At 56.0% G+C, this 21,471-nt stretch overlaps 8 protein-coding genes across 8 annotated transcripts; 2 read left to right on the forward strand and 6 right to left on the reverse strand.

Moving 5' to 3' along the window:
• Window positions 1–1,303: 1,303 nt before the first annotated feature.
• Window positions 1,304–2,167, reverse strand: W97_08536 (uncharacterized protein; the record flags this gene model as incomplete). Its single annotated transcript, XM_007786305.1, has 1 exon — window positions 1,304–2,167. One exon carries the CDS (start codon window positions 2,165–2,167, stop codon window positions 1,304–1,306), a length of 864 nt encoding a protein of 287 aa, XP_007784495.1.
• Window positions 2,168–3,389: 1,222 nt separating this feature from the next.
• W97_08537 (uncharacterized protein) lies at window positions 3,390–4,661 on the reverse strand (the record flags this gene model as incomplete). Its single annotated transcript, XM_007786306.1, has 1 exon — window positions 3,390–4,661. The coding sequence occupies one exon, from the start codon at window positions 4,659–4,661 to the stop codon at window positions 3,390–3,392; it is 1,272 nt and encodes a 423-aa protein (XP_007784496.1).
• A 797-nt stretch (window positions 4,662–5,458) lies between these two features.
• W97_08538 (uncharacterized protein) lies at window positions 5,459–5,857 on the reverse strand (the record flags this gene model as incomplete). The annotated part of the gene is made up of 1 exon (XM_007786307.1): window positions 5,459–5,857. One exon carries the CDS (start codon window positions 5,855–5,857, stop codon window positions 5,459–5,461), a length of 399 nt encoding a protein of 132 aa, XP_007784497.1.
• A 1,209-nt stretch (window positions 5,858–7,066) lies between these two features.
• Window positions 7,067–9,610, reverse strand: W97_08539 (pre-mRNA-splicing ATP-dependent RNA helicase prp28; the record flags this gene model as incomplete). The annotated part of the gene is made up of 2 exons (XM_007786308.1): window positions 7,067–9,202; window positions 9,305–9,610. 2 exons carry the CDS (start codon window positions 9,608–9,610, stop codon window positions 7,067–7,069), a joined length of 2,442 nt encoding a protein of 813 aa, XP_007784498.1.
• Window positions 9,611–9,871: 261 nt separating this feature from the next.
• On the forward strand, window positions 9,872–11,511 carry W97_08540 (uncharacterized protein; the record flags this gene model as incomplete). The annotated part of the gene is made up of 2 exons (XM_007786309.1): window positions 9,872–9,983; window positions 10,175–11,511. The coding sequence occupies 2 exons, from the start codon at window positions 9,872–9,874 to the stop codon at window positions 11,509–11,511; spliced, it is 1,449 nt and encodes a 482-aa protein (XP_007784499.1).
• A 271-nt stretch (window positions 11,512–11,782) lies between these two features.
• Window positions 11,783–13,545, reverse strand: W97_08541 (uncharacterized protein; the record flags this gene model as incomplete). The annotated part of the gene is made up of 2 exons (XM_007786310.1): window positions 11,783–13,471; window positions 13,522–13,545. The coding sequence occupies 2 exons, from the start codon at window positions 13,543–13,545 to the stop codon at window positions 11,783–11,785; spliced, it is 1,713 nt and encodes a 570-aa protein (XP_007784500.1).
• Window positions 13,546–14,094: 549 nt separating this feature from the next.
• Window positions 14,095–15,418, reverse strand: W97_08542 (uncharacterized protein; the record flags this gene model as incomplete). The annotated part of the gene is made up of 2 exons (XM_007786311.1): window positions 14,095–14,239; window positions 14,532–15,418. 2 exons carry the CDS (start codon window positions 15,416–15,418, stop codon window positions 14,095–14,097), a joined length of 1,032 nt encoding a protein of 343 aa, XP_007784501.1.
• Window positions 15,419–16,067: 649 nt separating this feature from the next.
• W97_08543 (uncharacterized protein) lies at window positions 16,068–17,078 on the forward strand (the record flags this gene model as incomplete). The annotated part of the gene is made up of 3 exons (XM_007786312.1): window positions 16,068–16,162; window positions 16,213–16,871; window positions 16,936–17,078. 3 exons carry the CDS (start codon window positions 16,068–16,070, stop codon window positions 17,076–17,078), a joined length of 897 nt encoding a protein of 298 aa, XP_007784502.1.
• Window positions 17,079–21,471: the final 4,393 nt, after the last annotated feature.

The following is a 21,471-nucleotide window of genomic DNA, read 5'->3' on the forward strand; positions in this document are numbered from 1 at the left end:
TTTGCAGATCACGTCCCTCTGGCTGAATTCCCGCTCCTGGTTTCGGAGCGGCTATGGTCTCCGTACCATCGACAGGTCCACGCTACTGATTCGCAGCACATGAAGAACAACCAGCCACCGCGGCAACGTGTTCTGAGGGTACTTCGGATGCGGATCTGTAAGCCGTCTCCGCATCACGGCATACAGCCTGTCCCAAGGATAGCAACACGTTTTCGCAGCAGATATCTTGGATCCGGCGACAAAATGGCCTAGCGGAAGAAGATACGCATCCTCTCCTCGGCTTATCAAGTTCTGAATTTGCCGGCGACTACTGCTCGTTGTTAGCGAAAGTGAGGCTAGCCGTTAAGCCTTCAAGCGGCTTCACTCAATTCCTTTCGAGCTCTCGTCAACCTACGGGTATTGTCTCTAGGATTTCTGAGTATTGAACTTTTTCCTTGAACTCATCGTAGCTCTTTACAGGAGTATATATGTGCAATGCATAGCTGGAGAAGTTGGCAGGAGCTGGCGAAGGGTTTGCTGTCCTAGTCTGAGATCTGCAAGGTTCAGCCACGTTGTCGGCGAACAGTTCAAGGCCCCACCTTGGTAAACATGAGAGCGTCCTCGCAGATTGAAGATATGTACACTATCAGACTTCTGCCCCATTCGACGCTGTGTGGAAACTCAGTCCTTGTACAACTCCGACGTGAAGAGCTTCGGAGCAGTAAAGAACCTTTTTGTTGGCTAAGACAAGGGTGTAAACGAATCAGCTACCTAGCAAGATTGCATGCCCTTGAAGAGTGGCTCTCGAAAGCACATCGATCGTATCGCTATCTGATCCTAAATTATGATGCTCAGGTAAAAGTCTGACCAGCATCCACATCTCATAACCATCGGACTACCAAGTACAGTCTTGAAAGTAAATTATACCACTATAAGTCCCAACAACACGCCAAGTCTCTTCCCACAAATTGTTTGGCAAAAGCCACCCATGAAGTAAGAACGCCATCGTCAGAAGTAGTAGGCCGTCAGAAGAAGTATACCGTCATAAGCAACGGCCAGCGCCCGATTTTCGTCCTTTTTGAGAGTTCCTGAATGATGCCAAAGAGCAGACGCTGCCCACGCAAAAAGCATGCACTCGAGAGACTCGGGTCCAGTGTTCGTGTCTGATACACGTCATCTCCCGCTACAGTGTTGAATCCGCGTAGTCGCCGATATGAGTTTGCTGAGCTCGTGTAAGGGATGCGGTAGAGGCAGGTGGTTGGGTAGCAAAGCACCCCGCTGGGCGATCGGGGGCGGTCATTAGAAGCTCATCCACGTGACTCCGCTAGTCCATGTAGAAGTCTCCCTTGAGCATCCGCTCGCCGAATGCATCAGGCACCACCGGCGACTTGGGCATCTGCTTGGGCGGCTCCATGACAGCGACGCTCTTGGCTCTCTGGTGCGGGATGCGGGTCGGGGCCTGGGCACCGGACGAGCCCGAGATGGACATACGCTCCGCGCGGGTGCGGAGGTTCTCGGCAAAATTGTAGCCGTCGCCTGTGCGATCAAGCAAACCTGTCAGCGCATGCACGGGCTGTGAGGATTGCCCCGCGCCGCCACGGGGCGATGCGGCGTGCGGCAGCTCCTCGTTCTCGGACGAAGCAAATGTAACACGGTGTGATGAGGACAAACCTCGACTCTTTGCAGCAGTCGGGGGAGAGGTGGTGGTTTTGATGGTGGAAGGTGAACGTCTACCATTGGTATGTCCATTTCCGTTGCTCTGCTTCACGTCTCGTAGGGCTCGCGCTCCGAAGCTGAGCCGCCGTGCAAAGGGCGTGTTTGGGGCGGTGGAGGCGGAGGTGGGACCGTGGTCCTCCTCCTCGAACGGGCTTTCGTCGACGGAGCCGGTGTTGGCGCTCGAGACGCTGTCGCCTCGGGAACGGGGCATCCCAAAGGAAGAGCTTTGGGTGGGTGAGCCGGAGAGGCCCAGAGTGGTGAGGGAAAGGCGTCGGCGGTTGGCTTGAGCGGCCGCGCTGGTTATGGGGCCGGGATAGGCAGTGGGTGGGTTCTGAGGGTTCTGAGGGTTCTGAGCTGTTGCGTTCGAGGGAGAGCGACCGAAGAGGTCTGAGAAGGCCGTAGCACTGAACGAGGCGCGGCGTCTCTCAGACGCACCGGGAGAGGGCAAGGGAGGGGAGTTACGGTCGGACATGGTGGACACTGGCGGATCAGATGGGATATTGGAAGCAGAAGCTCGACGAGTGGAGAACGGTAAGTGAGAGGGCCGGACGTCGTGTATTTGAGAGTTTGGACCGAGTGGTAGAGGGAGCGGTTGGAAGGGACGGTTGGAGGAGCTGCCGCGTCTGCAGCAAGCCTAGGCGCGTCGGTTACGTCAGGGGCCACAGGCAATGATGCGACGTGGTACGAGGCAGGCGCTCCAAGCAGTAGCACAACAACAGCTTCGAACGCAGAGTGCAAAAGAGAAGATAGACGACAGAAAGTGAGGAGGAATGGTGAGAAAGCAAGAAAGGGAAGGAAGCGTGTGGTATGGGGTTGGTCAAGGGAAACTACGTGATTGGCTGGATAGCGGCGATAAGGCCAGAGATGGCTGCTGGCTTCCCCCGCATTTTCTTTGAGCGACATGGCGCTAGCTGTGACAGGCGTGGTGGTCCTTGGCGAGGCTCTCTGATAGGTCAGGCGAGCGCTAGTCTGGGTAGCGAGCGGGCTATTGTTGCTTGTCTTGCGGGCGCGCTGCAGCTGAGGCCAGGGTGCTGGGATTGCAGGGGTGCTCGGAATCGAAAGGTACGCATTGCACACTCAACCGCCCTTCTCAACGGGACACCGAACGGACCGGCGACGGTGAAGTTTCCTTGCGACTGTGAGCATTTCAGTCGGGATAACCGAAGCAGTAGCTGCACGTGATGCCTACCGACGTTATTGCCCGGCGTTGGCGGCGCGTTTCGACGCCGGCTATTCTCAGCACACGGCTCGCTGGCCGTGCCGAGACGCGGCAGCATACGAGCTGTTGAGCTACGGGAGCGCGTTGTTGTGCTGTCGGAACATAGAAGCAAGATCGGATAGATCCTAGTTGAGCATGCTTTCTGCTAGATGAGGCGTGCTTGTGAGGTACTGCACAGGGCAAGTGCGAGGGGTATCCATCAGTCACGGAGAGCGGCATCGTCTCCCTCTTTCTGGAGATTTTATGGTCTATCGAGGGTTTCCATAACTAGGTTAGAGCGCACTACCGGTACTAGCTATGTAAGTAGAAAGTATCCTAATTACTCCTGAGTAGCTCCAGGGCCCGCATCCCTAACTACATTACCGAAACACTTGCCCGCGCCCTGCAGCTACATCTTCCGCAGAACGCCCGCTACTCCGCCATACTGGTTAACAAGCCGATGTCTCGACAACCTTGAAAACTCCCCGTTCGCTACTCACCACGGTGGATTGAAGTTGAGATAATCCCGAAACCTCCGGTATTTCGACTCCGGCTTCAGCGCCAACTCCACATACTCCAGCATAGCGCTCTCGGCATCCCAACCCAAGACCATCCGCTGCACAACCTTCCCAAACTCCCAGTGCAGCGCGTGACACGCCTGCGTCAGCTTCTTGTCTTCGAACACGTCCGGTTTGAGATACCTGCTGCGGATCCTGACCGATACGTGTTGTAGGTGGGGCTCCGGGTCGCCGGACTTGGGGTTTGGGCGGGTGTGAGAGAGCAGAGTGGTGAAGGAGAGCAGAGGCTTGATCCAGGACTCTCGAGGCCAGAAACGGAGGGGGACTTCGCGCACGTCGAGAACAATGGACAGCTCTTGTAGGCGTGGCAGCGCGGCCGCGGCTTGTGCGCATACGGCGGCCCATTTGGCATCGTGTTTGGTCTTCCAGACGATGTTGTCGGGGTCAATAGGTTCGCCGTATGTGACGTGCTCGAGCTGAAGGCGCGTCACGTTGTCCAAGTAGACTTGCGGGGTCTTGGTGAGGAAGTTCGCGACGCGGTTGGGCGACTGGAAAAAGAAGGATGCCGAGGCGTAGAGGAAGGCAGTGCATTCGGCATGGAATTGCTTGCTTGTGAGGCAGAGCGCGGCGCCCGGGACGGAGGTCTTCCAATTGGTGCTGGCGGCGTTGACGAGGTCGTGTCTTCCTAGTACCCTCGAGCAGCAGATCCGCGCTGGGGACTTCTGGGCTTTATCCGTCGCGTTCCGGGACCGCCAAGGTTTACGTTTGACGGCCGTATCCTTCGCTTGAGTGTAGAGATCCGAATTCTTGCGAGCTGGGGCGTGGACGGCGAGGATGCGGTAGGGGGCGCTGGCGGGCATCATCTCGATGACGGTGGTGCTGTCGAAAATGTAGCCGTAGATCTGGTTGCGGATCTCGCCAGCGACTTCCAGGAAGCGGCAGCGGGTGCTTTGAGGAAGTGTTTGACGCGCGGTGGCGGTGAAGACTTGGTCGTGAGATTTCTTAGCTGGCGGAATAGCTGTAGGCGTCGCGACAGGACGGCTGTCTTTCGGCTTTTCCGGCTGTGTATTAGCAGGTGTTGCTATAATACGATTGCCCCTTAGCTTCGTCGGCTGTGCGACACTAGTGGCTGTTACATTTTGGTTCGCGTTCAGCTTCAGCGGCTTTGCAGCGGTGGAGACTGTGATGGTGCGGCTTCCCCTTGGTTTTGGTGCCCTGGCACCAGAGTTCGGCTTCCTGTTGGAAGGCATATTGACTCTGGACAGTGTATTGTCTAATCTGGGCTGTGAATGCAGTGAGTGAGTTGTGAGCGTGATGTGTGGATGGCAAAAGAGCCGTGAGGCGGATGAATGAAGGGAGGGAGTCAGTTATCAAGCGAGGCGAATTTTAACAGATTACGACAATACAACGCCAGCTACCTTGCTGAGACAGAAGCTATTGTTGCCGGAATAAGCCGAGGATCAATGAGTGAATAGTCACAGGCCGGTTGCCATTCGGGTCAGATCCCACGCGTAGACTTCATGAAGCTTGACGGGACACGAGATTGCACGTGTTTGCCGCTCGAGGAAACTGATACAACTTAGAATGCAGGGCGAGACCGAGATGAGCGAGAAGAAGAATGATTAAGCTGGCGGGTCGCCGCAGCTCGTTTATATGCTAGCGATCTCACTCACAGACAGCTGCCTCTGCGCCCACAGATACAATAGACAGAGTGTTGGATGTGCTATGCCATGGCCCATGTGCCATTCTGCTTTTTAATCCCACGCACAGCAATGCCACTGGCCACCGACGAGTACGCTCTGGTGCCACTCAATCCATCTTCTGGCGCGGCTTCTTGCGGCCGTCCTCACCGCTGTACGGTGGGGAGATGCGATGCGCCTCGAGCAAAGAGCGCCACTGTACCTAGGTAGCAGAGCGAAGCAGAACCATCGCCGTAACCTCCAACGCCCCGGCCCGGCTCTCCTCGCGCGCTGTCCAGGCACCGTCCTCAGGGAACCAAAGCCAGCCTCCACACCGAACATTTGCCAGCAGGATGCTATCTCCCTCTTCACACCAAATGACTCGGCAGCAAAAAGTTCGCAATCCCCTCCTTAACCCTATACTCATGCCCACAGCTCCCACATACCAGCGCCCCCTCCTTGACCGTCGTCTCCAGCAACAACCTATGCAAGTCCTCCGCCAGCTTTCCTCCTTTCCCGTCCTCGCCAGCAGTCAACTCCGCTACCTCCGGCGCCTCCCCAGGCAACCCTGGCAGCCCCAACTCCGCGCACAGCGTCACGAGCGCGGGCCATTCGAGCCGCGGGAGGATGTTGCTGAGGAACGAGGGGTTGGGCTCGGCTTCCACGATCTCGAGCTCGACATCGCGGGGGTGCAGCGGGAAGGCGTCGGCGGAGGATTTGCAGGCGCGGCGGGCGCAGGTGAGGAAATTTAGGGTGAGGAGTTTCATCCTGAGGGGGGTGTGAAGTCGCAGAGTCGGGATTTGGGATGGCTTAGTGTGATAAGAAGCGCGAGCGTGTTGTGGAAGGAGTTTGTGCGTAGGTTTGAGCGGGCGCTGTGGATGGAGTTTCGCGGAGATCGCGTTAGTATAGCTCAGCGCTTCGACAGAATTATTATGTGACTGGTACGACTGATTGATTCAGGGTCGACATTCGATTCCTCCTCTTTTCCGCACTTTTCTGCAGTCGTGGAACTTTTTGGTGGAGCAGCCGGCGGATCTTCGGGGTAACAGTCCAAGCGCTGGACTGTTACTTTAGGCGCGACCTGCTACTTCTAAGCGCGGATTGTTACTCCAGTGCAGGACTGTTACTTTCTCGAGGGAAAACGAGCAGATCAAGGAGAACTGTCGTCTTCCACAAGACTTCTCCAACAAAGTCAGAGAAATTCCAACCTCGCATGGAGCAGCGAGCTAATCCTGATCGAATGCTAACCCAGCCCGAAGCCGCGTACCGAGCCCAGCCGAGAGCGCTTTCCCCACTTAGGTCTAGCGATCGCCGTTCTTATTGGCCACCATAAGCGCGATAAGCGGGGTACCGTTACGATGGAGGGCAGGAAGCAGCTTCAACCCTCCATCGTAACGGTTTGACGTTGTACCCGTAAAGAACCGGACTGCAAAGAGACGATGCCCTCACAGCGCCGCTTGTCTACCACTGCCGTCACTATCAGCGTCCCAATGGAGAGGGCAATATGACTAGCTCTGAAAGCACTGCATCTTACTGTATCTAGTGAAGCTTTTGCTAGTGGCAGAGGGGTGGTGGGCTTGAAAGAATCATGGCTTTCGTGGCTCTGCAGTCCACTGTTTTATGGTCAGAATGTGCGGTTTCTGCATGAAGCAGACGGGAGCTACGACTGGAGCTTTCTAACATCGCGCGGCCGCCGCAGTTATCAAGCAAACATGTCCTTGGTGATGAAGCAGGGCCGAATGGCCTACGACTTCAATTCGGGCTGTCTCGAGGCAGAAGTGTAAGAATTGTGAGCTGCTGAGGCATATCAAATGAGCATGATAAACTGATTTCTGCCGTTGACGTTCAAGAGCTCCAAGATATAGAGGCTCGAATTGCCCGATACTAGCAATGCAGGAGCCGTGTATCTTCTCCAAGATTCCCGCCCACTCAAATGAGATATCAAGGCTGCTCCCTCAAACCACCAGCGTTGTGAACTACCACCCTCCACCCCCCTTCCCACCAAACGCCCCACTATCCTCCATCGGCTTGGGCTGCCCCCTCACCCTCTTCTGCTGCGCCGCCTCATGCTTCCGCAGCTCCTCAGGCACCCTACTAATACTGCTCTTCTGCAGCATCTGCTTGAGGTCATACATAACATCGACATCCTCATTGCCCAGAAACGTGATCGCGACACCGCTCTTGCCCGCACGACCCGTCCTACCCACTCTGTGCGTGTACGACTCGATGTTGCCCGCCATGTTGAAATTGACAACCAGCGACACATCCGGAACGTCGATACCACGGCCCGCGAGGTCCGTCGCGACAAGCACGTCCGTGGTTCCATTGCGGAGAGAGGCCAGCGCCGCCTCGCGCTGCTCCTGCGTCTTGCTGCCGTGCAGCGTGACGGAGCTGAAGCCCATGTGCTTGATCTCACGCGCAACGGCGTCGCAGTTGCGCTTAATGTTCACAAACACAATAATCGGGGGCGCGAACTCGCCCGAGTTCAATATCTCCTGCAGACGCTTCTTGCGCTTGTCCTCGCCCGAGATGAACTCAACGCGCTGCTCGACCGTCTCAACCGCCTCGCCGATATTGCCGATACTCACCATGGCCGGGCGACGCAGGTATTTGCGCGCGATGCGCTCGACGGCGACGGGCATGGTGGCTGTGTACATCATCGTCTGGCGGTAGCGGTCTTTGCCGCCTAGGTGCCGGCTCATTGCCGCCGCGTCCTCGGCATCTTCGGTGTCGGGCTTCTCATTGGAGACGGGCAGCGCGTCGAGGATCTTGTTGACGGGCTCCTCGAAGCCGAGGTCGATCATGCGGTCCGCTTCGTCCATGATGACGTAGCAGCACTGGGAGAGGACGAGCACGCGCCGCTCGATGCAGTCGACGAGGCGGCCGGGGGTGGCGATGATGATCTCGGCGCCTTCGCGTAGCGCGTAGGCTTGCTCTTCGATGCTGTGGCCGCCGACGATGGATACGCAGGTGAAGCCGAGGGGGGTGGCGAATTTCTTGGCTTCGAGCTCGATCTGTTGCGCCAGTTCGCGGGTCGGTGCGAGGATGATGGCATAGGGGCCGTCGTTCTTCGTAGCCTCATTGAGGGGCGGCAGCTCGGAGATGTAGACGAGGAGAGGGAGGAGGAAGGCGGCAGTCTTGCCGGAACCGGTCACGGCAACGCCGATGAGGTCGCGAGATTGGAGTGCGATGGGAATGCAAGCGCGCTGGACGGCTGAGGGCTCGGTATACCCGACTTGCGCGACGATGTCGAGAAGGCGCTTCGGGAGCCCAGATTCGTCCCATGAGCGCATCGGGTTCGGGAGACTGCCACCTTTGGTTGCGATGTTGAAGTCCTCTTTGAAGATACGCCAGTCTCGCTCACGCATTTGGCTGAGGTCCTTTTCGCTCCAGTGCTTGTCAAGAGCATTGCGCCAGCCGCCTTCTTTGCGTTGCCGCTCGGCCTCGAGGAAGCGGGCAGCGCGCTCGGCGCCTGCGACAGAATCCGCATTCCTTATCGCGTCGGCGTACTTGCTGGCTGCTTTATCTGACACGTCCTCCGCGAAGCCGCCGAGTCGGCCGCGGCCATAGAAGTTTGCCTCCGCTCGAGCTTGGTACAACGGATTGTAGTCGGGGCTGGTGTCTTCCTCGGCGTTCCACTCGAAATTGAACTTCTTTTCTGTAGTCCGCCTGCGCTTCTTCTTTGCTGAAAACGTGGACTGGTTCTGCTCGGCTCCCATATATCGTTGCCTGATCAAGGCTGCCTCTGCGTCCTCTGGATTTTGTCTCTTCTCAGCTTTCGAGCCTGTGGGAGCGACGATGGCAACTGGTTTGGGTGGAGGAGGTGGCTGCATGTCGTAGCCTCTGTTAGGTCCGGATGATCGCATCGCTGCCGGCCCGGTAGGCACTTCGCCTGGGCGGTGGCTTCGGGGTCCTGTAGGTACAGATCGCCTCGCATCGCCATTGACGCCGTTCGCGCCATGATGCGACGAGCCGTTGGGGATATTGCCATTTTGGGTTGCTCCATTGGGACCAGCGCGTCCGGCTTCGGTCTTTTGTTTCTGGTCCTCGACTTCCTTCTGGCGCTTTTCTAGAGCAAGCTTCTCGCGCTGAGCTTTCGACAAGAATTTTGGCTGTAAGAAGGTTGAGACGTTAGTAGGGTTCAAGGGGTGCTCTACAGAATCTTCGTAAACATGGTGCCCGAAAGCGCGACGGAAGGGCTTGGGGGAGCTTACTTTAGCAGCGGCCTCATCCGCCTCTTTCTTCTTCCGCAGAATCTCCTCGATGCTGAGCGGAGTTTTCTTTGTCGCAGCTGTGGCCCATCCTTTCTTTCTCTTAAGGTCTGGGGCCGGCTCGGCCGGTGATGGATCTGGTGGCGGAGGAGGAAGGTCTGAAGGCGGGGGAGGAAGGTCTGACGGCGGAGGGGGTAGGGGAGTGTCTGGAGGCGGCGGTGGTAAGGGGGCGGCTGGGGGCGAAGGCGGCCTCTCGATTGGGTCTGTGGGAGGAGGCGGTGGAATATCGCTCAGGACGTGTCCGTTCATCGTTGCGTGATGTGTTGTATGAGAGTATGAGCTAGAGTTGGAGGTGTTTGAAGATGGGATGCGGCGCATTTGAAGGTCAGCCCTATCGGCGGTTGCAAGCGCCGATGCTTACTTACCAAACTATTCCATTTTGATCCATTTGCGACTGAAGCTTCAGAAATTTTGTAACCACGACAGAAGTACACTGTTCGAGCTACGCAGCGGCCACTTTCCTTCCAACCCGTCTCTTTGATACCCCGAACTTCTCCGCACTTCTCCGCCATGTCCAATCCCACTCCCGCCGGCGACCAAGCCAAGGTCCGCATACAGCTCACCACCAGGCACGCAGATCTCGGCCTACCGCAAGATACCGGGCCTCTACTTGTTTCTACCAGTAAGCTCCCCTGCTTCTCGACTGGAGTTTGGATTACAGCTCTTTTTTCTATTCAAGTATCTTTGGCAAGAGCGTCACCGACAGGATGGGAGAGGTTCCGAGGCTCAGGAAAAACAGTCCACACATTCGGAGGATCTTGCGATGGGACATATAAGTTAATAGCACATAGCTAACACCGTCCGCTTGGTCAGGCCTCCGCCGAATACAGCTCTCCAGCCTTGTGAACAATATACTCTCCACTCCACGGCCTGTGCCGTTCGAGTTCCTCATCAGCGGCCAGTTCTTGCGTACGAGCATAGACGACTTCCTCACCAGGAATGGCATATCCGCGGAAACCACGCTTACAGTGGAATACGTGCGCGCTCTCATACCGCCAACATACGTAGCATCCTTCGAGCACGATGACTGGGTCAGTTCAGTAGACGTCTTGAGTGCTTCTTCACCGGCGGCAGGATGGGCAGGCGCAGATATAGCTGCGGGTCAGGAGAAAATATTGTCAGGGAGCTTCGACGGCTACCTGCGCATATGGGATACCTCAGGACAACTAGTAGCCACCTCGAGTCCTACGTCTCATGGCCAGCATCCTATTCAATCCACCAAATTCCTATCACCTACAAAGCTCGTATCCGCAGGCGACGACTGCTGCGTGCGAATATGGAACCACAGCAACCCCACTAACACGGACAACCCCTCCGCCACCGCCTCCATAACCCCCTCTCTCGAGCTCTACGGCCACCACGGCGCCATAAATGCCATATCCGTGCACGCGCCGACCTCCCGCATCCTGTCCGCCTCCAGCGACCACACCCTCGGCCTCTGGAGCACTCAAAAATCCTCCGCGCCCGCCGCACCCTCGGATCTCTTCCCCGAAAACTCACCCTCCCTGACCTCCTCCAACAAACGTCGCAAGATCTCCCAACCGACCCCTCCCCCACCCCGGCGCGGCCCCCTCTCCCTGCTCACGGGGCACGCGCAACAAGTCTCCTCCGCCGTCTTCGCCCCCAACGACGCCAGCGTCGCCTACTCCGCCTCCTGGGACCACAGCCTCAAGACCTGGGATCTACCGACTGTCACCTGCGTCGACACACGCACGACCGCGCACCCGCTCTACAGCCTCCTCGCGCTCTCCGGCATCACCCTCCTGGCCGCCGGCACCTCCGCGCGGCACATCACGCTCATCGACCCGCGCACCAGCGCGCGCAGCATCGCGGCCCTGACGCTGCGGGGCCACTCCAACGCGGTTGTGGCGCTGGCGCAGGAGCCGGGGAGCTGGTACGGGCTGGTGAGTGGCAGCTATGATGGGAGTTGTCGGGTGTGGGATGTGAGGTCCGTGAGGCCTGGAGGCGCGGACATCGGGGGAGGTCAGGTCGGGGAGAGTGTTTATCGGATTGGGAGGGAGAGTTTGGGGGGGAAGAGGGAGCCGAGCGGGGGCGAGGGGGTTAGGGTGTTTGGGGTTTGTTGGGATAAACAACTCGGGATATTGAGCGCGGGGGAGGATAAGAGGGTGCAGGTTAATAAGGGGAGCTAGGCAGGGCGAGACTATAGGAAGATTGGGGTATGGGTGAAATCTGTGCGTGACATGATGTGGTATGCAAGCGTAGGGATGGGACTGTAGATATCCAGCATACTGTGAAGGACCCTGTAACAAATCGACTTTCGGTTGAAATGATCAGGGCAAAACACCAATAAGACTATATGAACTTTGAGCAAGTCAGCGGACTAGCGCTTTAGCATAATCTAGCCGTCTAGCTATATGGCACGTGAATGCCATGCAAAACGCACAAGCTTTTCCATTGAGATCAAGCCGCTTCCTCTGCCTCCACCGGGGCCTCCCCATTGTTTTTCTCCTTCTCCTCTCCACTAGCGGCAGCACTACCAACACTCCCCGCCCTTCCCCCACCCATCTCATCCCCACTCCCCACACTCCCCGCAACCTTCTCCCTCTCCTCCTCCGCACTCTCCGCGGCCTCCCAATCATCCACCACGCTCTCCTCCCTCAACTTCTCCTTCTTCTTCTCCTTCTTCTTCCCCAACTGCACCTTCCCCGCGCCGAGCACCGTGTACGCATTCTTCGCCTGCACGACCGGCTGCCTGATCGCCATCCTCGGCGCCGCCGCTTTAGCCGCCACCTGGCTCCAGCCGCCGTTACTCGCGCTGTCGGACTCGCGACGCAGGACGTTGAGCGAGCCGTCGAGGCGGCAGAGCTGGATAGAGCCAAGCGCCTGTGCCTTCACGGCCGCCGAGACGCCTGGTTTAAGGGACTGGAGGGTGGCTTCAAGGTCGCGCTCGCTGGGAACTGCGGCCGAGGGGGTCGCTTTGAGGACAACGGACTCGTCCGGCTGGAAGGATATGTCGAACTGAACGGATGGTGTGGCCGCTAGAGCGGGACGGATAGCGGAGCGCAGTTCCTCGATCGTGAGACCGAACTTCGCGTTTGTCAACAGGAAGCCGTTGTACGGTTCCCCGATGACGTTGCTGGGTTTGACTTTCTTCTCCGACACCGCTGCGCTATTGGCTGTGGCTGCGCGTTGGCTGTGTCGGATGCGTGCGCATTCGGCCAGAGTCTTCATTGGCGCTGTGACGAAGCGGGGCGACTTGAAGAGGGCGACGTGGCGGTGGGGCTCGGGATCCATGCTTTCCGAGTCAAAGCCAAAGTCCTCTGCCAGAGAGTGGAGGAACGCACGCTGCGTAGGCGGCATAGGCTTGGAGCGGAGTCGCTTCTCTTCCGGGCTACTGGCGAAGACGCGAAATTCGCGCTCTTGAGTCTGCGCCCAGGGGACGTTCTGAAGGAACATGTTGAGGGTCTCTGATGAGTAGGGGATGTGGTCATCCTTGTGCGTCTCGGGATCGATGTTCAGAGCGAGCGCGAGCCTGCGGTTCCTTTCTAGTCGTGCGCATTCATCGTCGCACTTGAGGCTCTTGGTGCTGTTTCCTTCGTTATCGCGGGTAGCGTTGCACTTCGCTTCCTGTCTGATATGCTGGCAATCACAAGTGATGAAGATCTTGTGCTGGCAGGGTTTGTCCTCTTTGCACGGGTACGGTGAGTGGCAGGGGTCGGAGCAAGGATGCCCACAGGACTTCTCCTTTCCGCAAGGTTGTTGGCATGACCTGCCGGCGTCCTCGCACTCGCCGGATTTGTGGCAGGGCTTCCGACACTTGTGTGCGCCGCACTTCAGCTTCTTGCCGCAAATTTCGCCACACCGCACATCGGTTAGCCAGCATTGCTGGTTCTTGAGCAGATTCTTGCCGCACATGCAGGGCTTGACTGTGAGGAAGGGACACCGAGGGCAGTCTTCGGTGTCTTGATGGCAGTTGTGGGGGACTTGAGGATGCCCGCATGCCTTAGACCGCTCGCAGTCGAACCGGCAGGGCGGCGGCTGCGTTCCGCAGGGTAGTGGTGGCTGTAGAACAGTACGGCCACAGTTGCAGCTGATCTCGTCGAAGATTGCTTCTCGGCAGCTACCGCAAGGGCCCCTGTGGCATAGTTCCTGACAAGTGTGGTTGCCACATTTCAGCAGCCGCCCACAAGGGCGAGTACAAATATGCTCGGATTCAAAGCCATCGTCGGCTGGCCGAGGACCGGCGTTGAGTGGTCTTGATTTGCGTCTGCTAGACTGGCGCTCGGCGGCCTTCCGTTCTCCGGCACAGCAGTGCTCGCCGCACTCGTGACGACCGCAGTTGAGGGTGACTCGACAAATCCTCATACATTGCGGAGCTTCCTCGGTGCCTTGATGACAGACGGTGGAAGAGACGGTTCTGCCGCAGCGGCATGTGATAGAGACGGTCTGCAGGCACGGCATGCACTCTCCTGAATGGCATACCTGCCGACACCGATGACCACATGACAACGGCTTCATGCAGGGTTTTCTGCAGTTCGGGATCGGCTCTTCGCAACTTTGGCGTGTGTTGTTGGAGATCTCCTCTAGTGGTGTCTTTCCGCAAGGACAATGCGTAACGACGTCCGGTGACCGAGGACAGTGGGAAGGGTTTAAATCTTGCGGATGACAATTCTTTTCGCAGCTATGCTTTCCACAGTCAAACTCCCGACTGCAGACATTTCCGCATTCGAAGAGGCCCGTCCATTCTTCCGTAACCATGCTTCTGTCTTCTTTCAGATGAGCCCGCTTGCTCTCCTTCTCATCATTACGGTCGCAGCAGAGGATGTCTTTCTCAACTTGCCCGCAGTAGCAGCGAGCAGGTATCCGAACTTCACAAGCTCCGCAGAGACCTTCGTGACATGGTCGTTCGCAGAGATGCTCGCCACAAGGCATTAGCTCTCCGCAGATCTGCCCGCAGCTCCACCCGTTCTCATAATCCGTGTCGATACAGCGCCTCGTGGCTGCTTCTTTTCCGCAGAAGCAGCTCTGAGTAGGCCCCATTTGCGGACAAGGAGGACAAGGCCCAGCATGACACATGATTGGACACGGATGGGGACATTTCTTTGGCAGAACGTGAGGTCTTGAACATGTTTGCCCACACGAGAAGGGAGGTATTCCAGCCAGTGGACGGGGATCGACTTCCTTCTCACACCAACATGTAAAGACAGACGGTATAGAGTCCTTCGGCAGGTTGCAGCCGGGACAACGCCACTGTCTTGGAGGTGGCATCTCCCCGTTTGGCGCCTGCTGTTGTGCCATAGCTGAACCTTCGTTTGTAGCCCACTTCTTGATACAGTGAAGGTGGAATACCGTCCAGCATGTCCGGCAAGACCATGCCTTGGAATTGCGCGTAACCTCGTTCGTGCAGATGGCACATTCGTACTGCAGGTTGTCGATATCTTCGTGAATGCGGGTTGGGATGTCCGGTGCTGTGGACTTTGATGCTCTGCGCTTGCGCGGCTGCGGTAGACGCTCTCTCGGTGGTCTGGGAGTCGTCCGCTGGTGAGACTGGCCAGGTTGAAACTCAGGAGCTTCACCCGATAACTGCGACGCTGCAGCCGTGGAAAGCCCACTTATCCCGCCGGCTTCCGAGCTGTCTACAGTAAGCTGGCCTCCGAATTGACGTCCCTGGAAAGTCCTCGAGGTGTTCACGTTTTGGCCTGCATGTCCTCGCTGCTGGGGTCTTGCGTCATCTGAGCGTGGGGGTTCACCGTCCGGCCTTGGGCCACGACCTCCACGTCTTCTGCCACCTCGACTTGGTCTAGGGCTTTCGGCTGCCGAGACATCCGCACTTGAAGGCTCCGCCGATTGGGGTTGAGATTGCGTCTGACGAGGCGGCGCAATGGACGCTGGCCTCATCGCCAGCAGAGCATCCCGTGCTGGTTGTGCCCGACCGCCACGTCCGCTGTTCGATGGAAGCTGCTGAGGGTCTCCTTGACCTTCGGTGGGTGGCGGTCTATCTGCAGGGTTTCTACGAGGCCGTCGTGGTCTTGGGCGGCTTGTGGAGGCATTGGGTGTTTGTGACTGTGACGGGGCGGAGGATACGGTGGCGGACATATTGGAGGATGTGTCGGAGGGGTTACTGAACTCCTGCGGGGACTGAATCGTGGTCCTATGCGTTCTAGTTCGTGCTGCCTGCTCAGGCGACTTCGTATTCACAGGTTCTGGCAACGTAACGATTGCTGCCGTAGCCTGGACAATGGCGGAAAAGGGAAATGTAGGCTTCAATAAAATACTAGCCTAGTGAACGATGTAGACCAAAACACAACGAAGTGCTCTGGGAGATTGTGGAATGAGAGAAAGGGTTGTGGTTCTGAGCTGTGTAAGTAGCTTGGTGGGCTGTGGCGGCAGATATACGAAAACCTTAGAAGGCTCCAGAGAGCGCGCTAAGTCAGCAGCCAGTTTCGACACTCCGGGAATTCAGGCCGAGATGACTCAGATGCCCGAGACACCACTCAGAGAGCCGGGCTATGCTCTTCTGGCTTGCAATAGGTGCGCAGCCGCGCTTTATGACTGTTCCACTGCTAAACGTCGTATTGGATATCCTCAGTGGTGGCTTATGCGTCATAGCAATGCTTTTCTTGCCTGAGGCAGCCAGCCGGCGCGGATCATCCCCGGAGACCGCCGCCGAGGCCCGTGCGCCTCTATCGTGAAGCTCATCAGTCTACCGAGTGCCGCATCACACTGAGCAACGAACACAGCTATGATGGCCTTACGAAGGATAGGAGCGTTGGCCCTGAGTGCCACCCTGGCATCCGCATTCCGGGACACATCGCCCTTCTTCATGTTCTCCGACTCCCCGTAGGCGCTCCTCGCTCTTGCAAGTCTAGTGGTTGACACTGACTTTCTAGGCTACCGAACCCCGTTGCAACCACGCAGCTTGCGCTATCCGGTCAGCTCTCATCGCAAATCCAACGCTCGCTTGCAGATTGCCCTTCCGATACCTACATTATCGTCTCCCAGCCCGGCATATCTGCCGCGGACTTCTCCGACCGATCATCTACCCCCCATCTACGGGATTACGTCGATCAACATGGCGGTCATAATGGCATTCAGTCCTCTGTGGCCGTTGCCGAAGTTGTGGGGGCACTGAGTACGGATGCGCTATCACAGCGCTTGGCGGACAGATGCAAGGCTACAATCATCACGGTGGATTCGGAGAAACGCCACATCAATATGGGCAAGGCGACACCACGAGTTATCAAAGTCGACTTCCCGGTACTACCTTCCCATCGCGAGGAGAGGGTTGCAGAGCTCGGGAGGCGAGACTCTTACCTGGATGCCATGATAGCGGCCGCAGGCGAGAGGTTTACAGTCATCTACACGACAACACCACCATCTTCTGAGCAGCTTGCTGCAACACAGCATAAGTCGCAGGTGGTGTATGAGATGGACGAGTCATATCCCGAAGCCTATCATATGGATCTGAAGCGAGACGTCTCCAGCCACGCGGATAATAATACTGCTTCCAAGCTTCCGCTATTCGAGAAATACCAGTTCTTGTCATCGGGTAAGCTTACAGTAAAACATTATGTCATTGTCCCCGAGCGGCGGCTAACACACCATGCATTCAGGCATATTTATGGGCCTTTCCGTCAGCCTGCTCCTTTTCATGATTCTGTACGTGGCTGTCAGCGCCGTGTCGAGCCTTGAAGTTTCATACTATGCTTTTAGCAAAGAAATGGGCCCTGCGGCGCAGAAGAAGCAGGGTCAATGAGTTCACATGTGTATCACTAGCGGAGAGGTCGTGGTAGGCCAATATATTGTCCGAGGCTGTGTGAAGATTCCGTTGCTGCATCGGAGACAAGGTACGGGTACCGCTTCTTTTATAGGCGCTGGAAGTGTTCTGTCTATTTGTAAAGATCCATAGGGCGCAATGAATGATTACAGAACAATCTTCTGGACGGCTTTAATCGGCGAGACCAAGCCACCACCGGTAAGCGTTACGTAGACTGTTACTCCCAGAGTAAGTGAGGTCTTTGACATGGAGTCGCAGTCGAGCCGGACTTGCAATCACATGGCTTCGAATATATCAGGCAGATTCTGCGCAGCAAAGGACATTCAGTTTAACAGCACTTCCCCGGTTCAATTCATATGGTGAACTTGCAACTCCCACAGGTTTGGAATGGAAACGCAACTATCTCTACGTCAATATGTATCGCCCATTACTAGCTTTTCACGGAACCGTGTGAGGGTAAGTTGCGCCGCTGGTCGAGTAGCTGACTAGTTACACAGACGTGTTGGATATATTCTTAACATAAGAAAGCCACCTGCATTCAAGTAAAGTGCAAACGCGAACGGAACACACAGCGTCGAGTCTACAGTACCGTTGAGTCATGTATGGAACACTGCGAGACCATTGGCGCGTTCACACTCTCGCTTCCCACTTGTTACACGACCTGCTACGCTATCATTGAGCAGTTTGCATTCTGTCGGTACAGCCTTTGGGGCCGCTGGACTGTTGTCCTGCCTTCAGGCACCCTATCTGCAATTAGGGATAATGTCGATAACGTGAGGGGTACCCAGCTTCGACGCATATAGTTCTGCTTCGAGCTGCGGTCATCAGCCCGAGAGGCTCCGTCTCGCACCTTTGGCGTCCTTATAGCAATCATCATCCCGTCTCTTATGCTACACAATACTCTTTGTAACCTACCTACGCGGCATCTCACTATGAAGCCATTACGACTACTCTTTCTCGTTGTGCTTTTTACACGAATGCGAGCCTGGAAGATTCCAGTAGAGTTCGCCGCATGGATATGGCCGTCCCGTACGTCTACATCCCGCAAAGCCCAGGTGCTCAGACTGACAAATCACAGTGATCGTCGTAGACAGATGGCTATACCTTGACTCGGGGTGGATGCTTAAGAAGAACAACAACGGCGGCCAATTTTTAGAAAGTCCAAGTATATCATGGAGTTCGCAGACATCGCCAAATGCTGACACGTGTCTAGTGAATGAGAGTTTGGCGATAGGTCTCACTCAGTAATGGGAAATTTCGGACATCAAAATTATCTCAACCGCCAAGCCGGAGGAACTGAAGGCAAGAAGAGATGCAATCTTGTGGTGCGATAGCAGGAAGTATCAAGTATATGAGTTCGGCGGATAGCCTCAAGACGGTACCTCCATCGACAAACCGTAGACTTTCGCACCAAATGGTTCTGGTAGCGCAGTATAGCGGAGTGAAGCTTCTCCAATAGCCAACGATAGTGTCGTATCGCCAAACTTCGGCGCCGCAACGGCTCAGAGTCCGGAAGAGCTCTTTTCCTCGGTATGGGCTATCGGTTAGCCAATGAACGTAAGCTGGGTCAAATATCCCGTTGCCAGGCTTCATCATACATGGCTTTGCGGACAACAGCTGGACCAACGCAAGCTCAACTGCTGTATGAGAAAAAGGTTACTCCGTTAAAGCTCAGGCACAAAACATTCCTCAATATGGAACAGCTGGCATTGTAGTCGTCATTGGAGGCTCTGCACGTAGATCCGACCACTATGAGTACGAATAGGGAACTGCCTTGGTAAAGATGACGGACATCGCAATATACGATATCGGCAATCAGAGATGGTATCACCAGAACGCCCGAGTAGCAGCCGGTACAACTACTCCGCCCGGCCGAGAGTTTTTCTGCATGGTTGGAGCATCCGCAGCGAACAACGGTTCATTCGAGATGTGAGTGACCTAGCTCCGAGCAGCTTGTTCTGACGTTGGCCCAGTTTTATCTATGGCGGATCGAACAGTTACGGTTCCGACAGGGCCAATGCTCTTGACGAAGGTTTTCGCGACGTTTGTATCCTGTCCATACCGTCATTCCCCTGGTTCCGTTCAGGGAGGGCTATCGACAAGCGCCGAACAAAAGCTGCTTGCGGGATCATTAGCAATTGGTAATTACTCGTGGTTGGGGGGAACAATCCTTCCATCGACGGCGCTTGGCATTATGAGTAGGATCCGTGGGTGAGCGGGATGAAAACATTCGACGTGACTGTGTCGAAATGGACCGAAAAGTACAATGCTAGTGCTGGGCCATATGAACCACCGGCAACCATACAGCAGCATTACGAAGAGAAGTAAAATGCTATGTACCTTACGAGATTTACGCCGACTGTTGCAGTTCTCAGTACCCATCTTGGGACGAGGACGGGTTGGCCAGCCTCTTCGGTATGTCAGACATCAACAGATGACGCGAAATGATTGATCGACATCGGAACAACCCCGCCAGCAATTAGTTACTCAAACCGAGGCCCCTCCGGAGAGTATTCCACAAGAAGGTTCAGACAGAGGTGCTATCGTCGGTGGTAGTATCGGCGGAGCGATCGGAGCAGCATTGCTTCTCGCAATCGCATTTGATGTATCCCGACGTCATAAAGAACCGAAGAGTCCGTCTGGAAGTGTCGAAACGCCAGTTGATACCCCGCAAGAAACCTCGCAAGAGCTGGAAGATACACAGGTCTATCAAGGTTCCGATGCTCTACCCAAGCTTGATACATCCGAAAAGCCTCCCCTGGAGCTACCGCATGAGAATGGCTCAGCGAACACTTGACAGTGTCATTGCTCTTGCGCCAGCTTGCGCAGGAGGGCATACTGCCGAAGCAAGGTGGTAATCGTGTTGCTACAGGTAGCAGCTCGTGGGATACAGGCCACAGTCCGGTCCCAATGCTTTACTCGCAGCTTGACCTCCTTACAGTGCTCCGTATCTGTACTGGATGCTCTGGCTGTTGCCGTCATGAGGCCTTTCTTGGTCAAAAAAAGGGGACTGCGAAGCTAGCGAGAGATCTTTGTATCCAGTGGAAGGGTAGGGCCAATCCCGAATGTAATTACAGATTCGTGAAAAGTGTCACATTTTTCTGGCAATTTACCGAGCCAAGATGTGAGTCTTTTCATGAATGCCTGATTAGAGTAGCTGGCGGAGTTGTTCCTACCGTTAGACACACTCTACGTCACGAAACGAATTGCATGGAGAGCTGTCTGGGTCTGATCAATTCCTCTTTAGCAAGCGTTGGCTCTCACGCTACAGTCCGGACGTCTAGACCACAGGCTCTTTCTGGGGGAAGATGGTGGTGCACTGGATTTTCCAATAGTCAGAATACACCCTCGCCTGGTAGCGGCTGTCCTAATGCGAGCAATTAATGGATGTGGACCGTTCGCGACGCCTCATGATCGAAGTCCCAGTGCCAGCAGGAGTAGAACCTGAGGCTATCGAACACAATCAAAAGAGAAACTCCTTGTACGCTCGTACTTGTGGATCATGCATACCAACGTCGTCGCTCCGACAAACAAAGCCCATGATGTTCAGGGAAGCCCGATGTTCTTTCTGAGCAAGTTGTCGGAAGCTTGCGCACGAGCTCTTCCACAGGCCGACCTTGACTCTCTGTCGTGCAGGTATGGCCACGCCCAGATGCGGCTCAAAAGCCTCGTGCTCTGGAACTTCGGGGAGTCGATAGAGGCCGAGACGTATGTTGTGAGACGGAAGAGCCGCGGGAAGTGTTCTGGTAACCGGTCCGGCAGGTAGCCTGGATGGCGACGGGAGGATGAAACGGCCACCGAGCCAGTCGGGGAATTTGGAGTGACCTAGGAATCTTGTTTTGCAGCATGGAGAGATTGGAATCGCATGCAGGTGCAGGTGGCAAACGTAAGGGAGATTCTGTAATGCCTGAGCTTGAGATGGCATGCAGCCACTAGCGCAGGCTTCTCGAGGGTCTGGCCCAGCTGAGTGCATGTCCAGATCCTTCGTTCTAATAATCCACAAGGGTCTATTCTGGAACAGACTCACGGATACAGATTAAGATACCTACCGCTTGAAAAGATCTGGTGCCAGCCGCGATTGCATTTTGTGCGTCGTGGCTTGGACATGCGCTGGTGAGAGCCTTGAAGAGTACAGCCGATGGCCGGGACAAGTGTTTATCCTGTTCAAAAGAATATGAACTCCGTGAAAGTCTCCTTAAAGCTTCAGAGTAAGTGAGCAATTGCACATGGATCGAGCAGTGCGGAACCGAAAGGATTGAGAGGCTCAGGCACAACCTACGTATCTGCGCCGCGTCGTTATTCCCGTAAGGCTGGCCATGAGCCACACCATTGGGTTGAGTAACACCTCACAACTACGTTATCTGTCTTGCCG

Source organism: Coniosporium apollinis (genome assembly GCF_000281105.1).
Source record: "Coniosporium apollinis CBS 100218 chromosome Unknown supercont1.55, whole genome shotgun sequence".
Taxonomy (NCBI): domain Eukaryota; kingdom Fungi; phylum Ascomycota; class Dothideomycetes; genus Coniosporium; species Coniosporium apollinis.